The sequence below is a fragment of the Onychomys torridus genome, chromosome 14 (assembly GCF_903995425.1).
Source record: "Onychomys torridus chromosome 14, mOncTor1.1, whole genome shotgun sequence".
NCBI classification, from domain to species: domain Eukaryota; kingdom Metazoa; phylum Chordata; class Mammalia; order Rodentia; family Cricetidae; genus Onychomys; species Onychomys torridus.
Window position 1 is genome coordinate 3,819,344 of NC_050456.1, and position 27,420 is coordinate 3,846,763.

At 39.4% G+C, this 27,420-nt stretch overlaps 1 protein-coding gene across 17 annotated transcripts in view; it reads right to left on the reverse strand.

The window, feature by feature from the left end:
• Hdac9 (histone deacetylase 9) overlaps window positions 1-27,420 on the reverse strand; it is an 893,084-nt gene that overhangs the window by 487,552 nt on the left and 378,112 nt on the right. For 10 of the 17 annotated variants that reach the window (XR_004946518.1, XM_036205789.1, XM_036205785.1 and 7 more), the window contains exon 3: window positions 9,940-10,002. Coding sequence is in view for 16 of the 17 variants with exons in the window: in XM_036205789.1 (XP_036061682.1) it covers window positions 9,940-10,002 (63 nt within the window). In the remaining variant the exon portion in view is untranslated. Of the gene's footprint in view, window positions 1-9,939; window positions 10,003-10,250; window positions 10,906-27,420 lie in introns of those variants that run through there. The other 7 variants (XM_036205793.1, XM_036205799.1, XM_036205792.1 and 4 more) reach the window with 4 other exon arrangements.

Sequence of the window (27,420 nt, forward strand, 5' to 3'; positions counted from 1 at the left end):
TCACAAACCATAGTGTTATTTGATGAAAAATTGTTTTGTTGTTGTTGTTTGTTTTGTTCTTAACTCTGTTTGTTTTTCTATTTTAATTTGGTTTGTTTGAACTTTAATTTCAAGTTTCAGATTTTGAATCAGCTTCCTGTCATTCTCATATCTGAACTATGTTTGGAATGCCATGCTTTACACACTCATCAAAATTTACCTCAAGCAAAATGAAAATAGCATCCTCGTGGTGGCAATAGAGTCGATCATGAACAAAAATTATGAAGTAAGAGTTTTCTCAAAGAAGTGGTAGGCCAGGAGGAAAGGCAGGAAAATAGCATTGTGGGTGTTTCCAAACTTCAGCACACAAAGCATTCAATCATATGCAAATGACTAGCTATACTCCGTGGTTTAGTGAATTTCTTTCTTCCCTAAAAGGAGTTTTTTGAATTTAGTTATTAGGCATTTTTAAAACTTTATGCATAAAAGACCCATGATTTGCCTTACTATGGACAAGTTATCAATATGATAATGAGAGGAAAATAAATTCTTACAAAAAAAACCATAAGAATTGCCTATAGAAGCTTAAATTGTGAAAATATTTGAGACAGTAGTTAAATGTTTAAATTAAATTTGATTGATGCAAGTATGTTAGGTGATAAAACTCATCTAAGAACATGAGTGTGTTTACTGACCTTCTCCTTCCTTACTGCAAACCTCTTGTAAGTAGCAAAGACTCCCTGCACACCACTTATCCAATGGCACTTCAGTATCCCCTCAAGACTAGGTAAAAGCTTGACAGAGCCACGCTGAAATGGGTTGTGGAATGTGTGCCAACTTAGCTATAAGTTTTTATCTTTTGTTTTGTTTAAGACAGGGTTTCACTCTGTAGGTCTGGAACTCACTATATACGGCAGGTTGGCCTTAAATAAAGGGTGAAATCCTTCCCTCAGGTTTCCAAGGGCATGAGCTATATTTTTCTTAAAGATTTTAAAGGATATTTTCATTGTCTTTTATCTCAATTGAATTGTTTTCAATATATCACAATTCAGAAGAAAATCCAGTTATTCTGAAACATAAACATGTTCATGATTCTCAAAATACAGTAATTATGAGAAACTGTTGGCAAAGTTACTATGTTTGTTAAAGATCATCTTTCATAACTCTAAAACAACCCTGTATCTTTCTTTTTGTTTTCCTGATAATTAAAGCCAAATACTTTGCCTAACCTAGAAAAATTCTCTACCATTAAATTTCATCCCAGACATACATTTTTTTTTTATGCTGAAGTGTCTCTGAGGTTTTTATATCCATCAGAACCAGTGTTGAGGGAATACACTATTCACATTCATAAATAAATGCTTATATTGCATCCTATAACATTGTTGGATTTCCTCCTCAAAAACAGTGATTTACAATCAAAGCAGAGCCAGTTTTCCTTCGCAAGTGTGTGCCTCAGTCTTCCACTGGGCTCTGTCTAACACTGTGCAGTAACGGCGAGGCCACTAAGAAATCCACATCACGTTAAACAGATACTATGTCATGAAAACAAATCTGCACTACCATTCAATGAAAGGTCATGAGAAGAATAGTTCATTAATATACTAAAATGCTTATACTTATAAAAGTAAAAGTAAATTTGCAAAGAAGAAATTTTCTGTCACCAACATATGCACCATGGCAAAACCTGGTGGATCCAGCTAATCCCCATTCTTCTGTGGCTTTTTCCTCCCAGCAGAAACCTGAAAATTAGGTTCAAGTCTGCTTCCTTCAAGGTTTATGCTTAGCCTATATTCTACTCAACAACTGGATGAAAAATATGCAGATGATACCACATGGGCAATAAATTATAACGGATGACTATTGAAGAAGTTTCTTGTGATATTCTTGTTAAATAAAATATTTGTTAAATAAAATCAAGCATAAGGAGGATTCACACATGTAATACCAGCATGCAAGGGGCTAAGGAGGCAGGAACTTGGATTCTAAGCCTGTCTGAGCTACATAGCAAGAACTTGTCTCAAACCTGGAAAGTGGTAGAAGGAGACAGAGACAGGGATCAATGGTGTGAGCTGAAGAGATGTCTTAGAGAATAAAGTTCAAATGTGAGAACACCAATTCAGATCCCAAGAAACCACCTAAAGCTGGACACAGAATCTCACAGCTTTAACCTCATTGTTCATACGGTGATACAGGCAGTGGAGATAGAACAGTCCATGTACACTCATAAAGCAGCTTGTCGGGTGTACTTACAGCAAACAACAAAGACCCCTGTCTCAAACAAGGGGAAAGATTAGACTCCACACCCAAGAGTGTCCTCTAACCTCCAGAGGCTGTACTCACACATGAATATTAACAGAGAGAGAGAGAGAGAGAGAGAGAGAGAGAGAGAGAGAGAGAGAGAAAGGGAGGGAGAGAGAGAGAGAGGGAGAAAAGGAGGGAGTGAGGAGGGCAGAGGGCAGAGACAGACAGAGGCAAAGAAAGCAAGGGAGATAAATAACAACAAAGAAAAAGAGCCTAAAACAATCAGAAGTCCTCCTTCATCTCTAATCTGCCATGCATGAAGGCCAGCAGACCTGGGAACACTGCTGTGAAACCGTGACCTTTGGATCACTTAGCAGTACCAACCATACGGCACCACCAGGATCACAGCCAGTGGAGTAGAACTATTAGAACTGTGTGCAGGACCTGAGTGCAGCTGGCCTTGCTAGGTCCTGGCTAGGCCCCTATCGCAGCCTAGCCACCAGCTATTACCTCAGGGTAAAGGCCCCAGTGCTGTGTCATTTTGACCAGTTTTATTTTACTTGCAGTGGAAACAAGCTAACTTATATACACATTGCTAACAATCAAAATTTTGACACAATAACTTTCAATAGAAGTATTAGAGGAAAACCTCAGTTAATAGACTCCTGTAATCAATTATTCCTCCAGGGGACAGAGAAATGATGGCTCACTGGGTAACGGTGCTTGCTATACAAGCACCAGAACTTGAGTTCAAACAGTGGCACCCATGTAAAAGACTGGGTGCAGCCTTGCCCAGGACTGCAACTCTAGGGCTGTTGTTGAAAAGAGATGAGAATCGATCATTGGGGCTTGTTGCCCAGCAGCCTAGTTCCAGGTTTGGTGAGGGACCCTGCCTAAAAAGGGATAAGTTAAGGATTGATAGATCGGGACTCTTCTGGCCTCAATGTACTCATGGGCACATGCTCCTATACATGCATGTGCATACACAAAACACACATATACTACACACACAAATATCCACACAATAAATAAAAATAAGATCATATTATTGATATTCTTTGTATCTAAAAAATGACCTTAAATTTAACTGAACATAACAGATATAAAACTGCATTTGAAGAAACTATAAACACACTAAATAGTTCTTCATTACAAGATACTATTTTCAAAAGGCCTCTCTAGGCTTAAATAAACTATCAAAAATAATTAGTATTTGGAAACTTAAAAACAAAAACAAAAAGCCACTATGAATTCCTAGTTTAAGCAGCAGAGCCCCTGTTCCTGGTAAGGGAAGGCAAGGATGTTAGCAAACTCTCACATCTTTCCTGCTCAGCACTCATAGCTCCTCACACTGCTTCATATTCTAACGCGTCCTATGGGATCAGATTTGCTTTCTTTCCCATAATCACACCCACACTCATTCAGGTAAGCTAAATCCACCACTAACAACGCCATCCCTGTTAATTTTCTAAGTTTTCTCTCCTTCAGAATATGATTTTGCTTAAGTTCATCTATCCATGAACTGGATTCCATCATCAGGTCATCTCTTTCATATTTGAGGATTTTGACACTGTTTATCAGTTTTCTTTCTATTGTAATACCATCCTGTCTGATGGTGACAGCGAAGGCGAGGGCACTGCTCTCACAGCTCTAGAGCTGCTGCTTCTTCTTCTTCTCCTTCTTCTCCTTCTTCCTTCTCCTCCTCCTCCTTCTTCTTCATCTTCATCTTCATCTTCTTCATCTTCCTCCTCTGCCTCCTCCTCCTCCTCCTCTTGCTCTTCCTCCTCCTGATCTTCCTCCTTCTTCCTCCTCTTCCTTTCTTCTTCTTCTGAAACAGGATATCACTATGTAGGCCCTGGCTCTCCTGGAACTAGCTGTGAAGACCAGGTTGGCTTTGAACTCACAGAGATCTGTCTGCCTCTGCCTCCAAGTGCCAAAACTAAAGGTGCATGCCCCTACACCCAGTTTCTTCTTTGTTTTCTGATATTGGATATTGGGTCAGTTTGATAGGCTTCCCTGAGTCCCACTGAGCTCTTTCTTCGCACCTGTGACCTTACAGCCTGCAGTTGCCCATCTAAAATCCAAAGAAGTATTTCTGGGTCAATAGCCCAATGAGACTGTCTAGAGCATTTCCATCAACTTTCCCAAAAGATGAGGAACTCTTTCAACCTGCAGTATTTTCATTTTTTAAATGATTTTTCTTTCTTCATTTTTGCAATATATATACATAATACACAGCTTTTAAATATTAGCTTGTGGGGTGTGAACAGCCGTTTCAATTGTTGGTCTTTGTCATTCAACCGTGTTAACTCTCTCTAACTACATTAGCCCACTTTTTCCCTTTTCGTCAGTTTCCTGCTGTTAGTGATGAATTTTGTTCTATAGTTTTCATACTTTTGTCATTCCCAGGGGATCTCAATGGGACAAAAATCTCCCTTTTCATCCCATTCTACAGTTCTACCATTCTCATCTGTGAGGTATTGTTTTGTGGAATTTATGCTCTTACTAAGGTGTGCTGTTTCCAGGAAGCCATTTTTAGACCACATCATTGACTCAAAAATTTGAAATTTTTCTGTTTGGTGAAACTCTAAGATTAGTTGGGCAGGAACTACCTGTTAAAAAGTTCATCTAGGACATTACTTGTATCTCTCTAGAGAGGTCAGGTAGGAGTCCTTTCCCCCAATCCAGCTATTCTTCCATAATTTCTTCTACTGTGCCTCATTCATGTGGGAGAAGAAGAATACCCTAAAATGCTGAGAATATCACTCAGTTTGCTACTCTCCAGATTTGAGAATACTGGAATTCTTAGGAACTTGTCAGCTCACCAGCAAAATTCTAAGCATTTGTCTTGGCTAGTTACTGGAGGCATGCCACATACCTTTGTGTGTGTGTGTGTGTGTGTGTGTGTGTGTGTGTGTGTGTGTGTTTACTGTTGAATGCCATGTCTAGTGGGTTGTGATTGGTTACCAGCTTATACCTTTATAGGGCCCACCTCAGTAGCCACTAGGGGTCAGGAACTATGCCTGCAGTACATCTTCACATCTATCATCTCCAAATTAAAAATCATCATTTAGAATATTTTTTAAATTCAGAATTTTGCATTCTTTCAGACATCCGAGGGCTTTGTAGGATGTTCTTACTGAATGGACACATTTCTCATTACATTACCTGCATGACCCTCAGAAATGTGATACCCTCATTGTGCCCCTGTTACCAGCAGCCTTACTTATGAATCATTTTATTTTTCAGTCCCATCAAATATTCCAACTGATAATAGACTCAAAGGTGAGATGGCATGAGTTAGAAAATAGCAATTACAGGTCATACAAGAAGTGATTCTTACACAATGGTAGCTTTCACAGACATCCTCATAGTTAGATTCTACCTTTCAATAGACACAGTTGACTATTGGATCCATGGTCCACTCCCTCAATATAACACACTGATAGACTCTGGAAAGGTGAAGACACATCTTAATAAAAAAAAATAAAACCTCAAAATTTATGCTTAAATGTTTTTATACTGTTAAAATAGGACTACATAGTGATTTTTCTTTATTTTAATTATATCAAACAGCAATTCCTTCATAAATTATCCAACCCTGAATGGACATCCCTGCTGTCCAACATGGTAGGCAATGTGCCTGGCAACAGGAAAATACCCCTCGCTGTGCCAATTCCTGCTGACAAACCTGAGTCAATATTTGTCCGTGGTCCAAACATACCACAAAAGTGGAGATGCATCTGGCAACCTTTGTCACCTTTAATGGATTTCAAAATTCAATGTTGTAGAACACTTTAAACTCTGACATTAGCAGACCATGTGATACATGCTGACCATCTTACTTCTACCTAATGGTTAGCCTGACCATCATTATTAAGAAAATATGCAACTATATACAACAGTTGCAACCCAATGACCTATAAGTTCTCTGCACAAAATAATAAACTTTAATACATAAGATTTAATATAACAATAGCAACTACAAATATTATCTTGAGACATTGCTATCACAACTGCATGATAAAACTACTAACTTTTAAAAATAACTACATCTAGTATCCTCCTATGAGTGAGTACATACCATGATTGTCTTTCTGAGTCTGGGTTACCTCACTCAGGATGATTTTTTCTAGATCCATCCATTTGCCTGCAAACCTCATGATGTCACTGTTTTTCTCTGCTGAGTAGTACTCCATTGTGTATATGTACCATATTTTCTTTATCTATTCTTCAGTTGAAGGGCATCTAGGTTGTTTCCAGGTTCTGGCTATTACAAACAATGCTGATATGAACATAGCTGAGCAAATGCCCTTGTGGTATGATTGAGCATTCCTTGGGTATATGCCCAAGAGTGCTACAGCTGGGACTTGGGGGAGATAGATTCCCAAGACTGCTACACAACTCCAGGGAGGTTACCTAGAAAACAGGACCCTAGAAAAGACCCAGGGATCACCCAATGACAGAGAAATGGATGAAATCGTCTTGGAACTCTCATCCAATAACTGATGGAAGTGGATGCAGAGATCCTCAGCCAGGGCCCAGGTGGAGCTCCAGGTGTCCAACTGTCAAGAAGGAGGAGGGACTGCAAGAGCATGAATTGTTGAATCCAAGATTGCAAAAAGCACAGGGACAAATAGCCAATCGAATGGAAGCACATGAATTATGAACCAAAGGCTGTGGAGCCCCCAGCTGGATCAGGCCCTCTGGATAAGAGAGACAATTGAATAGCTTGATGCTCAGCCTGGAAGGAGGGGACTGGACCTGCCTGTACTGAATCCACCAGGTTTAAATGAATCCCCAGGGGTGCCTTGATCCTGGAGGACATGGGAATGGAGGGGAGGGGCTGGGGGGAGGTGGGGATTGGGGCGGGAGGGGGGAGAACAGGGGAACCCATGGCTGATGTATAAAATTAAAACACATAATTAAAAAAAAAAAAATATATATATATATATATATAAAATAAATAAATAAAAATAACTAAACTCAATAAGTATCTATCAGAGTTTCACAGTTTGAGCACATTCTCTCCAGCCTCTTTGTGATTATTATATTATGAAATGTTTCACAGAACACACACATACGAACCTACTCTGATACATAGTCATGATTCACACAAGGAAAAGATTTCATTCTTATGAAAGAAAGATACTCAAATATCAGATTTATAAGAAAATTAACAAAACTTGATTATGGAACAAAAATATATTTCCTCATGGGCAACCCAACTGCTTTGAATTGTTTGGCAAGACTGGAGACCTGTGTTTGTCCACTTGAAATAGTACCAACACACACGACACTTTGCAGATGTGCCTACACATGTGACCCTCACAGGAATGCTGAGAGACCAGTGGATGCACATTATCTGCGATTATGTGAGGATGAGCAAGTCAACTGCACAACTAGCTGTCATCAGGCCCACGAACAGGAATTCTTGGACAGCCCTTGCTCCCAGCACTGCCTCGAGGGGCTGTCCTATCGGCCAGTCACTGGACACTTCTTATCCTGGAAGCAAATCCAGGGCCAGGGGTCCAAGAGAGATGAAAGCAAGATCTGTAAGTCTATCAAGACAAACGCATCTCTAATTTAGTAATGAGTCCAAAGGAAAAGAGAATAACCTGGCGAAGGCTCACCAGGACCAACCTTCTTCTCCTTAATTCTACCACTGTGGGTCTAAGTTTGCTGAGGGCACAACAGCTGAGGTTGCAAACCAATTAAAAGAGAAGTATCAGGGGCAGAATCCAAGCTTTGTTTCTTGGAAAATGTGCTTGCTTTCTCTTTGATATAGAACCAGTGCTTTAGAAATAAAATGCATAAAAAGATTGGGCAAATGAAATTTAAAGTTTATGCTTATGAAGCAAAATAAAATACCATAGTGCCTCATCAGAAGGATGTAATTGATATTCTTTCTAACTTTTACAAACAAGAACAACGTAGATCTTCCCTGTTTGTACCATACAGACTGTTGGGCCGATCTTTTTGGGTACATCACTTCATTTATAGCTGGTGCCTGGATACTGCCACAGGTGGGACTAGCAACAAGGCAATCTCAAGGCTTTCAGCTTGAAAACCTTGCTATGTTGCATACTCATCTTTCAATGTCAGGTAAATGGCATTTGGGATTTGAGTCAAGTTGTATGTTTATCAAAATCATGGAAAAAGAGCAAAGCTTGAAAACACACTTGTGGCTAGCCCAGTGTCAGCTAAAAGTTGTCACTTGCAAGACACGACTGGGTTCCTATTTTCTCAAAGAAATATGACAATTATACACAGAGATGAAGACTAAAAGGATATCATGGTACTGAAGAGATAGTTAAAACAGTTATTTCTAATGTGTTCAGTGATATTTCACAAATGTAATGCTAAGTGCACAGTTCTACCCAAGGCACACCAGCGAGCTTCTCCCGAGCCCTTGTCCACTTTGACCCAGAATGAAAATAAACCATGGATGTTCTAGCAAGATCACTTTGTTAAATAGAGACTGCTCATGAATATGGTTTCTGTGACATTGGTGTAGAATGCAAAATTTTACAAAACTGACATTTCATTATGATTCCATAAAAAGACTGGGTAAACAGAGGATCTGAATACCATCTCACTGAGCAGAGCTTCACACAGAACTGGCTTTAAACAGGACCCACAGATGGGAATGTGTGCAGGCACCGATGCCAACTTCATGCCAACCTGTGGAATATTCCTTTCTCACTTAAGTGTACTAAGTAAGGGCTGTTTTATATGGGAGCCTTATTGAGGATCTAGGCAGTGATCTGGGGTTAAGATGAAGCCCAAGGTGGGACACAGAAGCACCAAGGAGGAGCTCTAAACCAGTTTAAGCTACAGCATTTGGAGAAGGGCAGGAGTGGGCTGACAAAAGCCTATGAACTAGTTACAGGAGTCAATCAGACTGCCTGGAAAGGATGCAGTAAACTGAAGTAAACTGAGAAGTGGTCAAACCCATCTCCCTTCAGTACATCTCTGAGAGCTCAAGCATGTCGGAAAAACTACAAACAAACTAGAATTTGACAAAGCATTGTACCTGCTTCTAACACATCTCTCTCTCTCTCTCTCTCTCTCTCTCTCTCTCTCTCTCTCTCTCTCTCTCTCTCTCTGCCACTACTGCACCTGCCTGGCAATGCTAGACTTCCCAGGTGTTTGGTGGTAAATTAAAATAAGCATCTGGTAATAATTCTGTTTCATCCAAAACAGATCCACTTCAAGCTTGAGAGGAAAAGTCACATTAGGGAAAGAACAAAACTACCTGAGAACTCCTCAGACGCACGCTTCAGAAGGTAGGTCTATACATAGTTGTGCTGTGTATGCACACTGAAAACGAAATCATCCGCTGGCTGAAGAAGCCCCACGATGGACTCACAGTCCCACTAGCATATGTTTACAATCAGCACAGGTCTCCTTCTCCAGTTGCCCAGTAAGGCGAACACCTTCCTTTTACTTAAGTCAATGTCTTCTTGCATCAGTAGCAATGCTTTGCAATTTCATTCAGAAGCACCCTTCCCTAGACACACTTGGAACGTGCAGGGGAATGGTAAAAGGAAGGATCTAAGTTAAACCTTTCAATAGCACCAAGAAGAAAAACATCAACATCACACCGAAAAAGCAATTCCTTAAGCAAGCTGCTTTCCCTTCATTTCCTTACCAGCCTGCCCTCCAGCCTTTTCAAAAAGAAAACAAACATCCCAGCTATAAAAGAGATCCTACCTGAGCTGATCATACTGTGCATTCTTTGCTGAGCCAAGAGCTGCTCTCGTCCGGCCACTCCATCTGAGGAAACACAGGAGTCACTCTCGTAAATTGTCTGCAGCATACTCCAGTCACTCTTACTTCAGCTCCATGAAAGATTCATCACTGCTCGGTGCTCTGGTCCCAGGAGCTGCCCTGACTGGTCCTCCCTCCTCCCCAAGGAGAAACAGCAAGCAAGCGGAGGATCAACTTCCACAATGGTTTCCTTTCTGCTTAGATGGACATACCCTCTTAAAAAAGACCTGGGCTCTTTCCCCCCAGTTACCAACCTGTATGCAAAGCAGAAGGAGCAGAGTGGATGCTGTAGCTCGCTGGAGTTTTAGGTTATCCTGGAAACTAAAAGCAGGTGGGCAACAGGAATGTGCTTCGGGGTTATTTCTTTGTAAGAATAAGTAGAAAAATATTAACTCTACCCATGGGGGGCAGAAAGAAAGAAAACAATTAAACCTGGCGTCTAGCTCCCTGGACTTCGAGGGTTTCAAGGAGAGATCCTCATCCTGCAAGTGGCTCCAGAGGGTGTCCTCCTGTCTGTCTGTGCCTCTCTCCCTTCCCTGTCTCAGTCTCTCTCAGCTCAAGTTGGCTAAAGCTAGTGATAATCCATTTGCATATGAATCAACAACAGCATGGCCCACAGGCACAGAAATAGAACAATGGTCGGCCTGAGCCAAAAATAGGTCAAGCATGGCCGAGTGATTGGAGCCTGCATTAATGCATTTAAAAATACCCCAGCAAAGCCAGCTGTCCAGCCTCTATCTTTTAAACCATAATTCTCTATTCAGGGCCTTAAAAGCAATTAACTCTTTCCTTCCTCAACTTGCTTTCCATGCTTGGGTTTTCATGCTGGCATCTCACCCCCAAAGAAAGGAAATCAAGAAAAAAGAAGACTCCTAACCCAGAGAGGGAGAATGCACACACATTTCATTTCATTTTATTTCTGTAGTATGTGTTTTTGGAAGAGAGAGCAGAGAAGTGCAGAGCTGTATTGGCTCTAAAATAACACTGGAAGCTTTTGCTCATAATGTGGTTTCTGCCTCACCCACGCACAGCAATCCTGGTGTTCTATTTTGGTTGCCTGTTTCTCTGGCTACACTGCAGTTGGCTGGAGGACTAGAAGCTTTTCTTCCTTCGAGTTTCAGCACTGACAGGAGATTTAGCAGAGGTAGTTTCTGAAAACAAGCACACCCCAGAATAAAAATTTTATGAAGGTTTGGCTTGTTATTGTTGTTGTTAACTTTATTTATTTTGTCCATTTCACAAATCCTAATGTTATCTTAAACCACCTATCAATATTCTTGCTTCCAGTTCCTGCTATACTTAAAACAAAAACCAACTATGACTTAGAACTGCAATATTTTCCTCTCTTAGACCCTCAGGCCTGATGTTGATACTTTTTTACGTGCAAAGGATAAGTGAATATCTGTGCCTATAAATCAGTCAATCAATATGTTCACTACCCAAGTACAAATGGCCAGTGCCTATTTAAACTTTGGATGGCTGAAATATATACCTCAGTTTTGTATAAAAAGAGCATGTCAATAGTGTTTCAGGCCAACACACATTACAGACTTTACCTGTAAGGAAACTGGGATGCATAGCCTCTCAAAAAGGTTTGATACACCTCTGGCATACATTTATAGTAATGATTCCTCTGCAAAAAATAAATTCAGCATCCCAAGATGGGACACCCACCGGCATCTAACCAGTTCCAAGGACAAATATAAAAGTGATACCCCTCATCATGCAAGTTCTTCCTTGTCTAGGGGACTCAGCACTAGCATCAGCAGGGACAGGGACAGGAGAGTCCTCAGACCAATTGGCAGGTAGAGGAATCTCATCACAACCAGGCTGTGGGAACCAGGAAAAACAAAGCCAGATACACAGAATTCTGGCAAAGGGAAATCAGGGCAATAATGTCTGGATTCTTTTCCTGTGTAGATTAATTTCTATCCATTATTCCTCTTCCAGAGAAGGCATTATTTGGACAGCTAACTCACAAATGTGTTGAAACAGTTTTTTTTTTTTTTTTTTTTTTTTTTAATGTCCTTGGATTTAAGCAAAACAACAAAACCTTAATGTTTCTATCAGTGGGAAATGTTGCATATTTCCCTTTTAAAAATATGCATGTATAAAATTCCAGAGATGGAAATACTGCCATCTAATAGGGATGCTATACCCGAGTGGCCATCACACAGCGCCCCTTAGGCTTGGTGGAAATGTACTGTCCACAGTGACTCTGTGGGAGCTGCTTCCTTCACATGAGCTGCTCCTCCAACCAGGGCAGCTTCCTGGAGGGATGCAATGCTTTCCTATTATTAATTGTTCCCTTCTTTGAATATAGTGTTTTGCACTATAGGATATGTCTCCTTTTACTACTAAGGTTCCATCAGAAAACCTTTTAGACATCTATTCACAGAGATTGTAAAATGATTTTTTATTTATAGTTTAAAACTTTTTTGTAAAGTACTTATAAATACAAAATATCACATGTGAAATTAGCCAGACACTCTTAATGAACTTCCACATAGTTAGAATAGCTTTCTGAAGCTGTGGAGCCTCACATTGGATCTTACACTTCTACTATTAATTATATTTTTATGGATTCATCCAACACACACACACACAAAAAAAAAAACACGTAAAAAATTAATGACAATTGAAACTAGAAAAACAATTAATTAGCATTATATGGGTTTCATTATTCTCTGTCTGTTGTGAGAATTCTGTCATTTGGTCCAACAACTGATTGAGTGGGGCAGTTGGTCCAATGAGCATAGTCTTCTCTGAAGAGAAGACCGCTTAAGAACCTTTGGAGAAGGATGGGCGCTTCCTTGGGTAGTCAGAGCAGGCCTCAAGCCATGGAGAAGCATGGCTTACAGTTTGGTTCCCATCTCCCTCAGGCAGAACAGCAGGACAGTGACAGCTGGGTCAGCAGCTGGGTCAACCTTGTTCTGTGTCGTGAATGTATCTTATTGATTTCACCTGTTAATAAACCTGTCCTGATCCCAGAACTCCGTTTCTCTCTATACCTGTCCATGATTTAATGTGTGCACCTAGACTTAATCCTTCTTCACCACCTACTATTTATCTTTTATGTTTTTTCTTTCTACATGTTATAGTTTAACCACTTGTACATTTGTTTACATATGTACATATTTGTAATAGGCTAGATATGCATAAGAGAAAAACATTCTTTTTCTTTGTAATATTATATGACCTCAATTAATATCAATTAGTACTTTTTTTGTTTTTTGTTTTTGTTTTTTTTGAGACAGGGTTTCTCTGTGTAGCTTTGTGCCTTTCCTGGAACTCACTCTGTAGTCCAGGCTGGGTTCAAACTCACAGAGATCTGCCTGCCTCTGCCTCTTGAGTGCTAGGATTAAAGGCGTGCACCATCGCCCGATATCAATTTTAAGTTCATGCATTTTTCTATAATTTTGTGTTTCACTTCTTTAGAGCTGAATAGTATTCCATTTTATATATGTACTTGATTTTTATTACCTGTTCACTGGTTGATAGGTAAGTAGGTTGGGTCCATTTCTTTGCTGTAGTGGATAAAGCAGCAATCATGGGGCACAGTTATCTCTATAGTAGGGCCCAGAGTTCTCTGGGTGTATGCCAAGTAAAACAACTGGGTCTGGGCCACCTGCTAGTTTATTTTTAGTTTTTTGAGGAATCACCAAATTGATTTCCAAAATGGTTGCATTAATTTGCACCCCCACCAACAGTGGGTAGGGGTTCCTTTCTTTAAACAATCTTTCTAGTGTTTGTCATATTTTTTGATGAGCACCATTCTGGTCAGGGTAAGGTAGTATCTTAAAATCAGCCTACTTGTTGGTTAGCAGTTTTAGTTACTTGATACCTAATTTCTGCAATTCTTTTTAAAGTTCTGTATCTTAGCCCTTTTGTCTGGGGATAGCTAGACAATCTTCTCCCATTTTGTGAATGTTTGCCCTCTAATAATATTTTCCTGTGCTGTGCAGAAACTTTCTTTATGAAGAACTGAAAAATATTTCACATAGGCAGAGTTGAAAAGTCCATAGATGGGAGGAATTATTTGCCAACTACTCACCTGAAGACAGGTGTTATCTACACTCTATAAAGAATTCCAAATGTTAAGTACCAATAAGGCAACTGGCCAATCATTAAATGAACTAATACACTTGAAAATAGTTCTCAAAGGAAGAGATAAATTCAGGAAATAAATAGTCAAAAACATCCTTAGACATCAGGAAAATATAAATGAAAATTGCTTTGATTCCATCATACCTCAATCAGGATGGGTGCCATCTAGATGACAAATGTCAACAATGCTAATACGATGTTTAGACAAAGGAGACCTCACACACCTCAGGTGGGAAATGAAACTAGTGCAGCCAGTATGGAAACCACTATGGAGTTTCCTGAAAAAACTACAACCAGGGCTGTCACTGGAGCTCTTACAATACTGCTGCTGTGTGTCCAGAGGACTACAGGCCTGCACCAGGCACAGCCATGCTCATTACTGCATAATCTGGACATAGGATCAGCCCAGAGGCCCATCAATATATGAATGGATTAAAAGACAATGGGGTACATGTGAACAATAGAATTTATTTGGTTATAAAGAATGAAACTGTGGCATTTTCAAGAAAGTTTATGGATATGGATATAATCATCTTATGTAAACCATGCTAGACTCAGACAAATATTTCTCATATGGGAAGTGTTGACTTAAATGTATGTGTGTATTTATGTAAGACATACATAAATGCATATGTGTATAGAGGGCATCAAAATAGAAAGGAAATATGAGACAGGAAATGGTATCTAAAAACAGAGGGGCAAAGAGAGGGAGAGGGCAAGAAGATACACATTATATATTGTACACATAAAGCAGGAGGGGAAGGATGGGGAGAGGAAAGGAAACCCCGAGGGATGAAGGGAGGGCAGGAGAGGGGTGAATGGGAAGAAAGTTTGATGATCTATGTGAAAATGTCTCAATGAAACAAACTTCTCTGCTAACCAGTGCTTCCCGTCTACCCATCACTGCTGCTTTCTCTTCCTGTGTCTCTGTCACAGAACCGTTGGTTCTAAAGAGAGCTGAGTAAGGCAGCCCAGGTAACTGCCTGCACATCTCTAGCATTCCTGTTCTCCAGTTACACTATCTTGTCCCTCACCAAAATGATATAACTATGTTACTTCATGTTTTCAGAATAAAAGTTTCAAATGAATTACTGATTAAAATGGAATAATTGTCTACTTTTTTCAGGGTGTTTTTAACAGAATACACAAAATTGAGGAAAAATATGTAAGACAAATAACACAATCATAATATTGGCATAATAGATGCCTACACATCTTTCGTCACTTTGTGTTTAATTACACCCACAGACCACAATCGACAAAAAAGATCTCTAAGCTTTTTATGAGCAAAAATAGAATAAAAGTCCAGAATAGCAAGTAATTATCCTATTTCTCCAAGGTTCCAGGAAACAGCTGTCCAGTGTATCTTCAGGTGGACCACATTTTATATCTCACCTCTACAGAATGTATTTATTCAAACTTCTCCATTAGCAGCCCTGCCTTCCATGACAACAAAAAATTATTTTAGTGTGAAATATATTGAGCCTATCATATGGCAGGTGAAGCTTATCTCCCATTAGAAAAATAAGCATCATCAAAACTATTACCCTGGAAACTGAGCACCAGGGTTTCAAACTAAAAAACTAAACAGTAAGAAATTGAATGTCTCACATCATCTCAAAAATGCTGGTAAAGAAATGCAGCAAAGTTGTTTTTTTTTTTTTTTACAGCTATTCATGAGACCAGTTTTATTAATTTTGGGAGGCAGACATTTTCTTTTACAATAATCTTAACAAACTAATGTAAAAATCAAAATGAAAGGACAATTTTAAAAATCTCAATAAAATAAATTTAATTTAATTGAGTAAGTTCTTTTGAAATTGAATTGTGCATCATATTTTCCTTTCAGATAGATTTTAAAAAGTAAAATAAGAGCACACAGTTTAGGTTCCAAAACTAATGGAGAATGGGCATTGAATCTTATTGTTAAATGTTTTTCAAAAATTGTGACAATTACAAAACTTTTATGAAAATGCATGAGAAAAACAAAGTGTCTTTCCAAAGCTGGGCCAGTACTGAAGACACTTCTCAACATTAGAGTATGCCCAAGGCTCTAGGTTCTATATTCAGCACTGTAAGATGTGAATAAAAATAACCTATACAGACATACCCTCAGACCTCCAGTCATTATGGTCTTTTCTCCAATCTTTCTTACTGACAGCAGAAGTTCTCACTCTCAGCAGGCAAATGCAGTATGATCTCTTTTCTAGCAGGAAAGTGGTAGAGTCTACAGGTGAGCAGGTATTTATGGAGAATTCTTGGATCCCAGATTCTAAGCTTTAAAACTCACTTCCCTAAAATACTAAATTTCGTTTTTATAAGAATTGGATTTCTGGGTGATGTCTGGTATCCTCCATCTACTTAGCCATTCATGGTCATTTCCCTCCATTTCAGCTTCATGTTTCTCATGAACAGCGTTACATACACTCCTTTGTGATCAATGGGTTTCTATTCTCAGCTTTCTCAAGAACAAGGTGGAGGGGAGAGGTACCATGTATTTTGGTTTATAAATTAGCTTATGTATCTGAATTTTTTTTTCCTGGAAGAAAAGAATCAGTTCTTAGTAAAGAAGGGACAGTATATTTATACTGATTCCTGCCAACTTGGAGGAACTGCTTGTCAACAGGCACTGCGTTCCTGGACCCTGGGCAACAGGCACTGTACTTTTGGACCTCTGGACAACAGGCACTACACTCCTAGAACCCTGGACAACAGGCAGTGCACTACTGGAACCCTGTACAACAGGCACTGCACTCCTGGAACCCTGTACAACAGGCACTACACTCCTGGAACCCTGGGCAACAGACACTGCACTCCTGGAACCCTGTACAACAGGTACTACACTCCTGGAACCCTGGACAACAGACACTGCACTCCTGGAACCCTGTACAACAGGCACTACACTCCTGGAACCCTGGGCAACAGACACTGCACTCCTGGAACCCTGTACAACAGGTACTACACTCCTGGAACCCTGGACAACAGGCACTGCACTCCTGGGCACTTGGCCAACAGGCACTGCACTCCTGGAACCCTGGACAACAGGCACTGCACTCCTGGACACTTGGCCAACAGGCACTGCACTCCTGGACCCTGGCCAACAGGCACTGCTCTCCTGGACCCTGGCCAACAGGCACTGCTCTCCTGGACACTTGGCCAACAGGCACTGCACTCCTGGAACCCTGGACAACAGGCACTGCTCTCCTGGACCCTGGCCAACAGGCACTGCACTCCTGGACCCTGGTCAACAGGCACTGCTCTCCTGGACCCTGGCCAACAGGCACTGCACTCTTGGACACTGGCCAACAGGCACTGCACTCCTGGACCCTGGTCAACAGGCACTGCACTCCTGGACCCTGGCCAACAGGCACTGCTCTCCTGGACCCTGGCCAACAGGCACTGCACTCCTGGACCCTGGCCAACAGGCACTGCTCTCCTGGACCCTGGCCAACAGGCACTGCACTCCTGGACCCTGGTCAACAGGCACTGCTCTCCTGGACCCTGGCCAACAGGCACTGCACTCTTGGACACTGGCCAACAGGCACTGCACTCCTGGACACCCCCCTTGGACAACAGGCACTGCACTCCTGGACCTATTAGCTGGTAAAGAGTTAATCAGACTCATCTGCAATGAAATTATGGAGATACTGTCCCATATGAAATATTTTGTAAAAATCAACAATAACAAAAGCTTCAAGAACACTGGGCCTTGATTTAGTATCTTTTTTCCTCTAATGCTTCCTTTCAAATAGAGTGTATTGAGCTATGGCTTAGTCAGATTTTACAGTGAATCAGGATTAACTCAGAACTTGTTAGAAGTGACACTTATTGGGTCTGGAAGAAACCTACATTTTAAGTAGCTTTCCAGTTGAATCTGAGGCATAATAAAGTTTGAGACCAAGAAGAATAGATCATCTGACCAAAGCAGTAATTACATTGCTAAAAATATGAATTGGATGGATAAAATATTTTTAGTGCAATATCAATTCAGCAAGCATTATTACAAAATAATTTTTAAAAGAAAATAATTAAAATAGCTAAGACACTAAGAAGTAGTGTCATTAATATGCAACATGAAAAGGCTGGGGAGAATTTCAGAAGAGGCTCTTTCCTGCTAAAAAATGAGGCCAGCACCATCCAATTCAGTTGAGGAACACCTGTGCACTGGTCTTCCCCAGGAGCAACCATTTGGAGTTATATTTTCTGTGTTTTAAAGTTTCAAATGAGTCACTGTATTCAGCTCTAAACAGTACAGGAAGATAAATAGATATGGCCATGCAAATCCTGGAATTAAAGGACAAAGTAAAACTCCAGTTTAAAAACAAAATTCATTCACTCTGATACTGAATAATTACAGATGTATATGGGAATGACAGCCTGTAATTTCATAGAATTTTCAGTTTTAGAAGAAATGCAGTTACAAATACAGTTTAATTTTTAAGAAATTTCTTGACTTTTGTCCAAGCATTGCTATGGGAAGAATCCTCTTGTACACTGTAAAGATTTGTCACTGGCTTAATAAAACATTGACTGGCCCATAGCCAGGTAGAAAGTATATTTGGGGCAACCAAACTAAGGATGATGGGAAGGAGAAGGGCAGAGTCAGGGTCCTCCGCCAGACACAGAGGGAGCAAGATGAGAATGCCATGCTGAGAAAAGGCGCCAAGCCACATGATGATGAACAGATTAATAGAAATGGGTTAATTTAAATGTAGGAGCTAGTCAGTAATAAGCATGAGCTATTGGCCAAGAATTTATAATTAATATAAGCCTCTGATTATTTGGAAGCAGCTGTGGGACGGGTGGGAAAGAAAGAAACCTCTGTTTACATACTCTGCCCACAAGGCCTGGTGACACATAGTCTGTAAGGACAGCACTTGGGAGACAGAGGCAGGAAGATCACCACAAGTCTGAGGCTAGACCTGTCTATGTAAAAGGTTCTAGGCTAGCCTGGAGTACATGAGACCTTGGCTTAAACTAAAAACAAACAAAAATTCCCTCTAGATCTTATTTCAATTTTCTGTTCATTTTAATATCATGGATTCTAAATGAGAAACCTTGTAGGGTTATTAAAAATCATTAAAAATTCTATAATCCTGGCTGATGGGCATTCAATAAGTGAAGGCTATTACTTAAATACTGCTATAAATATTCTTCTAGGGAACTAAATTCAAGGCATTAAAATACTTGAAAAGCTGTTACTCGTCCATGTTTCCAACAAACTGCAGAAATTCTTAAGGAAAGCTAAATAATTAGTTAAGTATTTAATTGTTCACTTGTGGTCATTAGGCTCTATCTATCAGCTTGAAAAGGTGATCTATTTTGCTGCCTCTGGTACCACTGACACTGAGCACAATGTTTAAACATACCTTCCTACCCAAGAACTATTACTGTAATGAATAAGCAATGGCTGATCTAGGGTAATTCTCCTATTATACAACTTAGAATATTTCACTGGTATAAATTTTTTCATAGTTTCTTATTAAAACATCAATTTAGCAATAAATAAATCCCAATCAAAAGCTAAACACATAGCTGTAATTATAATCATTCTAATTCAGTTCAGGGTTATTGAACTTTCCCCTAACTCACTTCCCTTGCCTTGTTATTATCCATAAAATATTAGAAGTGTTCTTCCAAGGTCTTCTGAATGTGTCTAGAATCATCTAGTAGACCTTGAGTGAACAAAGTAATACTATGTCCTTCTTGTGAGGCATTTGAAATATATCGACACTAAGAAATTAATGCAAAATGCATCTGTGGTTCCCAGTTTACAATAATGAATTAACAATTGTACCAATGATGGAGTTTTTAGAAAAGTCTTATTACCAATTGCATTGGCTAGTACTTCACATTTTCATTGTTTGTGGGTTAGAGACAAGGTCTCATTATACAGTCCAGGCTTGTCTTATCTTGAATCTGTTATCCCCCTGCCTCTTTAATGACACACTACTATGCCTAGCTTGTGTACTCTACTTTAATTGATGAACTCTACTGAGTCTATCACCTCTACTCAACGTTCTGAGAGAAACGTTTCATCATAACTTTTCATCCTTTCAAGTGGAGGAAACATACTACAATTGTTTGTACCATTTTTATATGTACTGTCTTTCTGACTCTAAAATAAACATCACACATAGAAAACTAAACAAGTTAACACCACTTTCTATTAGGGCCTATGTAACACAGGCCTGTACATAAATGTCAATACATATCAGCCAGGAACCATGCTTGTGTTTTATATCTATGATAATCAGTTTTAATTGCCCACCTGATACAAACTAGAATCACTTGTGAAGACAGTCACAATGAGGAGCTGTAGGAATATGGTTAACCTGTGTACATACTTGTAAAAGATCTTTTGATGGGGTTGACTGAGTTGAAACAATCTGACATGAAGTTGGGCAGTACCAGTTTGTGGGCTGGAGTGTGAACTATGTGAGAACGATGAAGAACCACGCACAAACACAAGCACACACATATGTATTCATTTTTCTCTGCTCTTAACTGTGGATGTGACGAGCTGCTTCAAGTTCCTGTGCCCTTGACTCTCCTGCAATGATGGGATGTAACCTGGAATTATGAGCTAAAAGAAGCTCTTTCCTCCCTACGCTGTTCTCATCAGTGTCCTATCACAGTTGCAGGAAACAGAACTAAAAGACACATGGCTTATAAGGTTCCTGCTAATGAGCATCTCTACTAAACAGCATCTACTCTGAAGTATAAAGTAATCCAATAAACTATCTCATGTTGGCTGAACTCTGGATGGACAGGGCAGCTATGATATCATAAGCACTCAATAGGAACCTCAATTTTAACAAGATAGGGTTATGAAAATAAAAATCCTAGAATTCTACTCAAGTGTCACTCACATTCTAGTTTTCAATGCTTGGTATGAATTAAGAGTGTAATTAATTCTACAAAATAAGTCTGCCCCTTCTGTAGTTATGTTTTTAAAATTTACTAGTTTAGAAATAAAGTGTAGTTTTGAAAACCAAAAATGTATTCAGTCATATATAGAGTCCGGAGAAGTGCTACAATTGAGAACTGTGAGCAAACTTGTTTGCAGCTAATATAACAACAGCAGATATCAAAAATCCAACCACAGCTTTTATATCATTGCTAACCATGATAAACAAGTTGATAATCACCTCTTCATACCACAACCTATTATCCAATTAAATTGAGCGCATTTTAGAGTCTTTTCCTCTAAAATTAGCAGTATTTTGAAGTTATGATTAAATTCTGACTTAAGAATTCAACTTAGTTGTATCCCAACTAACAAATTTAAGAAAGAATAAAGATGCAAAACATACTTATTTTTGACAGACTGAAAACATTTATAGCAATGGCACATAAATATTAATATTAACATTGGCCATATCACTAAGTGTTATGAAATAATGAATATGGGATTTTTTGAGAGTAGAGACAAATGATTCCAAAGATCATTCATGTTTTGACCACAGTGTGACTTGACAGCAAGGTCCATTTCTTTTCAAATGCCATACAGAAGATACATTATGCTGGTATTCCTTATGCCATTCCTCATTCTTCCAAATTCTTCACATGTTGTTCTTATAATATAATCCATGATCTTCTTCCATTTTTCCCAATTTGGTGAACCCCTTTTCATTTTATAAGTATATAATGTTCTTCTTTTGTTTTTAAGATGCATTTGCATAAAAGTCATTTATGTTCCTATTAATTGACTTATGCTCATATTTACCCAGTAGATAATTCTCTGCATATGTCTGAATTTTCTCCCTTTTATCCAGTCAAAATTTTCTCTTACATTTTATAAACTACAGAAAAAAGACTTCAGTTTTTGATAGTTGGCCATCTTCTCAACAGAGAAGCCTTCTATAGCATGAGTGATCATGAATGATAATACCTAAATTCATTGTCCAACCACGACAATAACCACAGGTATGCAAACAGTTTAGTTACATGTGATTTTGTACTAGACATCAAGACAAGAATAGAAATGGCATTCATTTATATACCATCCATCATCCAAAGAACAATCTGCACTCAGCACATGCGAAGTCCAACACCTTTCACATCACCTCTTTCCTGTTGCTGGAGAGCTTCTCTCTAGGTCCTGTCAAGCCCCCACTTATAAAATAAACACACAGATGCTTATATTATTTGGCCTAATTGCTCAGGCCTTTAGATAGCCGTTCTTATATCTTAAACCAACTCATTTCTATTAATCTATAAGTTGCCACGTGGCTCGTGGCTTACTGGTATCTTAACATCTTCTCATGGCTGTGGCTGGCAGCAGCTCTCTGCCTCAGCCTTCCACTTCCCGGACCTCTCCTCTCTCTTTGTCCCACCTACATTTCCTGTCTGGCTACTGGCCAATCAGCATTTTATTTATCAGTCAATCATCTACAGCACTTCCCACTCCACCTACTACTACTCTCCCCTAATTTCATCTCAGAGGTGGTTTTTACCTCCTCAGAGAAGTTCACTTTCCACACTTAACACCATCATCACCTGGTCATCAATGTGGTGATTCCATAATATACAATGCTGCTCAGGGCAGTACTGGAACCATTGGAAGAGGATTAAAATCTATAAAACCATGAAAATTTCCTCAGATTAAACCCAGTATTCAGAAATATATTTAGGATGATTTGTTTAAATTATTTACATTTCTACAATGAAACTTTTTTAAAAACAAAATGGGATTTTATTGATTCTAAGAATTGTCCCTATGTTCCCTAGGCCTCTGTAACACACAACATGGGTCCCATTAACATTCTTCTAGGGGATACACTCATGTGGTTCATCTAAGCCATAAAAGCTATGATAAAACAGAATTCCAACTTAGAACTCCTTGACTTTGCAGCTTTGAAGAAACCCTACTTGGCCAAAGCCTTTTGAAAGAGGGTAATGTGCTCATGTAGCTTCTAGATCAAAAGGATATGTTCAGAATGCTGTAGGAGCTTTGGCTTTAGAGATTAATTTAAAGTTGATTCATGAGAACCACTTCATTTCCTTTTAAATATTTTTCCTTTTATATTTGAGATTATTAGTTACATCATTTCCCCCTTCCTTTTCCTTCCTCCGAATCCTCCCATAACCTTCCCTTGCTCTCCTTCAAATTCATGGCCTCTTTTTCATTAATTGTTGTTGCATGCATATATGTGTGTATATACATATTTTTCTAAACATACCCTGCTCAGTTTGTACAGAGTTCCCTGTATGAAGTTTGGGACTGACCATTTGCTACCGTATACCAGGAGGAGTGCTTTCCTGCTCTCAGCCTTCCTTAGTTGCTTCCTGTGGTTCTCTGTGTAGGGTTGAGGCCTTGTGGGCTTTCCCGCATCCACCATGACAGTTACAAAACGTTTCAATCCATGTTGTGGGTTCTGTGGAGAATACTTTTATTTGATTTCTGCTTATTATCTATGGTACATTAGTTATGGGAAGTACAGCTGGGACAAATTCTTCAACATTTCTTTGTCACAATTCTCATCTTATAAATGGAAATGTTAGTATCTAGTTTGCAGTGTAGCATTAATGTTTAGAAATGCCGACTATGAAGTCCTTAGATTGTGACAGGTATCTAATAGTCCTCATTTTTAACAGTATTGATAGACAAATTAAGAACTGCATGACTGAGGATGAAGAGATGCTTAGTGCTTAAGAGCACATACTGCTCTTGCAGAGGATCCAAGTGCTGGTTTCCAGCACCCATGTCAGGTGGCTCACTGCCTGTAATTCTAGAAGTAGGCTAATCCAATGCCGCTGGCCTTTGAGGACACCTGCACTTTTGTGCATATATCCCTCCCCTCACACACAAACAAAAATAAAAGCTTAAATATGCTGTGTAACTGGGGTTCTGCATAAGCCCTCTTTCTAAGGTCAGCTTGAAGCACCACCAAACAGAATCTGAAGAACTCTAATTTCCTTACTTTCCTATAGGAAAAGAAACACAAAGTCTAGATAATGCTGTGGCCTTCACTATTTGCATTACTTCCAGGCTGGTGAGCAAACGTCAAGGTCAAGAACACAGCAGTGTGCTACCACCCCTACCTACAGAAGAGGCTGTGTGCTAGGTGTTTTGGTAAAGCTGACCTGACATTTGAATGCGCAAGAGAGACTGGCAACCACACTGATATGAGATAGGACTTCTACAGACGACATGAACTACGTCTGTGTTTGCCATTTAATCACAACCTAGGAATGTCTCAGGACACAAGGTGTTCTCCCAGCTAACATTTGTTTTATCTCTGACACAGGGACACAATTTAAAAGTCAATATGCTAACATTAGCTATTTCACCTGAAGTTGTAACAATCTGGTTTCTAAGGAACTAGAAACTGTTGTCTTTTTATTTGGGCCACGCCTGCAGGAGATTCTCAGCAGTGCTGTTTTAAGTAGAAGGGCACAGACTTAGGAGGAGGAGCTGTTTGTTTTGTGTTTCCTTTTGAATATTCTTTTAGTCTATTGAGAATTTCCTGTACCAGTACTGTATTTACTCTCTTTCTCACTCTTTCCTTTCCCTGTAACTCCTCCTGTGTACCCTAACTCCCTCTCAAATTCATGACCTCCCTTTTAATTATTGTTTCACACACACACACACACACACACACACACACACACACACACACACATATTTTACTGCATCTTTTAATGTTTCTCTTACATACATGTGTTTTTGGCTGACCACTTGGGACTGGATAACCTATCAGGGAGGTTGTCCCTGGAAAAAAACTGATTTTTTTTTCCTCTTCCAGCAGCCATTTATTGTCTATAACTCATCATCTAGGGGTGGGATTTTCTGAACTCCCCATATCATGCTTGCCTGTTGACTAGTGCAGTTCTGTTTAGGCAGCCATATTGTTGAAATATCATTCATACAGCTTCCCTGTCACATCTAGAAGACACTAGCAAGCAGCAAGTACCCTGGTCCTCTGCCTCTTACACACCTTCCTATGATTTTACCTGGGTCTTGGGTACAGAGGTTATACTGTAGACAGATCTGTTGGGGCTAAGCACCGCACGGTCAGTTGCTCTTGCATTTTGACCAATTGTGGTTCTCTGTAATAGTCTCCATCTGTTTCAAAAATCCTTCTTAAATGAGAGAGGGATAAAATATTTATCATTATACTTACAGATGAGTATAGCTTTCAACTCCTCATCAAATTTGATTACTTTAAATTTCAAACCTTACCTAGACTAAAATTTACTACATGTTCATTATTTAAATTATACCTATTGGTGTAGTGGCTTGAGAAACCTCAAGCCTTGCCAAAACCAAACAAACCAAACCAAAACAACAACAAAACAAAACTAAACTAAAATGAAACAATTACGATTTTGAATCCTATTTGAGAATCTGCAGTCCTAAATGTCATTCCATTTATAAACATGAGAAACCACTAGTAGAACACACCATTCAGAATCCTTAGGACTTGATCTCATTTAAATACATACTCCACCGAAAGCAATTATATATCCAGCATTATATGAAAACATTTAAAATTTAAATAAATACAGATGCTGAGAAATGAGAACCCATTAAGACCATCATAGTACCTACTAATGGCTGACTGATTTTCACAGTATAGTACATATAACCATATTGTTAATATGTTTGGAGGGGGGGGAAACTAAAGTACCCATTACTCTATGTTAAACTTAATCATGAGTCATTATAACACTTCAAAGAGAGAGAGAGAGAGAGAGAGAGAGAGAGAGAGAGAGAGAGAGAGAGAGCCATGAAATAGGACATACTGGCCTCCAGACTTTCAAATATTTATGACTCAAATATAAGCCACCTTGTAGTTTATTAACTCATATGAAATGATCTTTTTAATCATCTCTTCAAGCAATTGTAGGTATTGTATGAGTCACCAAATGACACATTTAGGCTATGGGAGACCAAGACTCTGCTCCTCAAAGGAAACCAAGAGTTCATTTATAAAATTTCTCCATACTACTCAATAGTTTACTGTAGTTAAAATATGCTTTGTATCCCAAAGGAAGACCTAACTATTCAAGTCTGTTATTTAGAGTTTCTGAATACCATGAAGGAGAGGCTAGGTCCATAACAATAAGCTATATAGCCAAAACAATAATCATATTCCAGTCAAAATTCACAGGTACAGGTTTACTTGTACCTGGATAATATATAGGACCATAGAGTGGCTAACAGACTATTCAAAATCTACATTACTTTGCAGCCATACCAGGATCATCACCACAATAACCATGACAGAATCATTATTAATATTTATAGCTTCTTAGTTAGAGAAATAAGTTACTTTTCTTAATCCTTAACCTACTACATACATTCAATACCAACCCCAAATCAGTAGTTCAGCTTGGCCAGAGGCTGCCATGCTGAATCAATGTACTATGCAACAGAGAACTCCTGTGAGTGCAGAGACAACTCCCAGGGAAACTGGCTCTGGGGGAGGGAGGGAGGCCGCATCTCTGGTGGGCTTTAAAGAGTCCATAGATCAGGTCACCCGGCAGGTACACTCACTGGGAGAGGTGACTAGGTGAAGGTGCTGGGTTATAGTTTATTAATGTACCCTAACTAGTTCCTGCAGGCAATGTGGCAACATTGAAGGATCTTTCCTTCCCCGTTCTTGCTGAAAGTTGTTACTATATTTTTATGTTTTTCATAGAGTATGAACTGATATTAGTTATACAACTTTGATTTCATATTCAATGATAGCAGTTGATTTAGTTTTTGCTACAGAGCATATCTTTCAGAAAACTGGACTAAATTTCTAAAAACTCCCTTTATTTGCTCCCCTCCTTTCCCAGCCAGTACAAATGGCAGGTGTTTGACTTACTCACCATGCCTTTAAAACCCTCTTCCAATTCCAGGTCTTAAATGCCTGTTTTTCTGACCAGCCCAAACATCCTTCCCCCAAAATGTCCAGTAAATCAGGAGTTAATGGAGAGAAGGCAGAGAAAATTAGAGATTCCTCCCTTGGATCAGGTTGCCTGGATACAGATTTGTCCATCCTATTGACTCTGATTACATTTGAATTTCTACTTCTTCCATGTTAGAAACAGGGTAGTGTGTGTCCAGGAGGAAACAGGGTGTGACCCTGAGTCTGATCACAATTTTCTCATGTGGAAAGTCATCCTCATTCCACTTGGCTACAGCTATTATTGATACTGGCAGTGCTTGGCAACCTTTGTTTCATAGCACTGGATCTGTAAGTGCAGATGTTCATGCCTTGGATGGGTTTCGTGCTGGTAAACCCACTATATATTAGAAACACTGGAGTGGAAAGTGCATTCAACACCCTAAGCTACTGAGCTGCTGTTGAACACACCAAG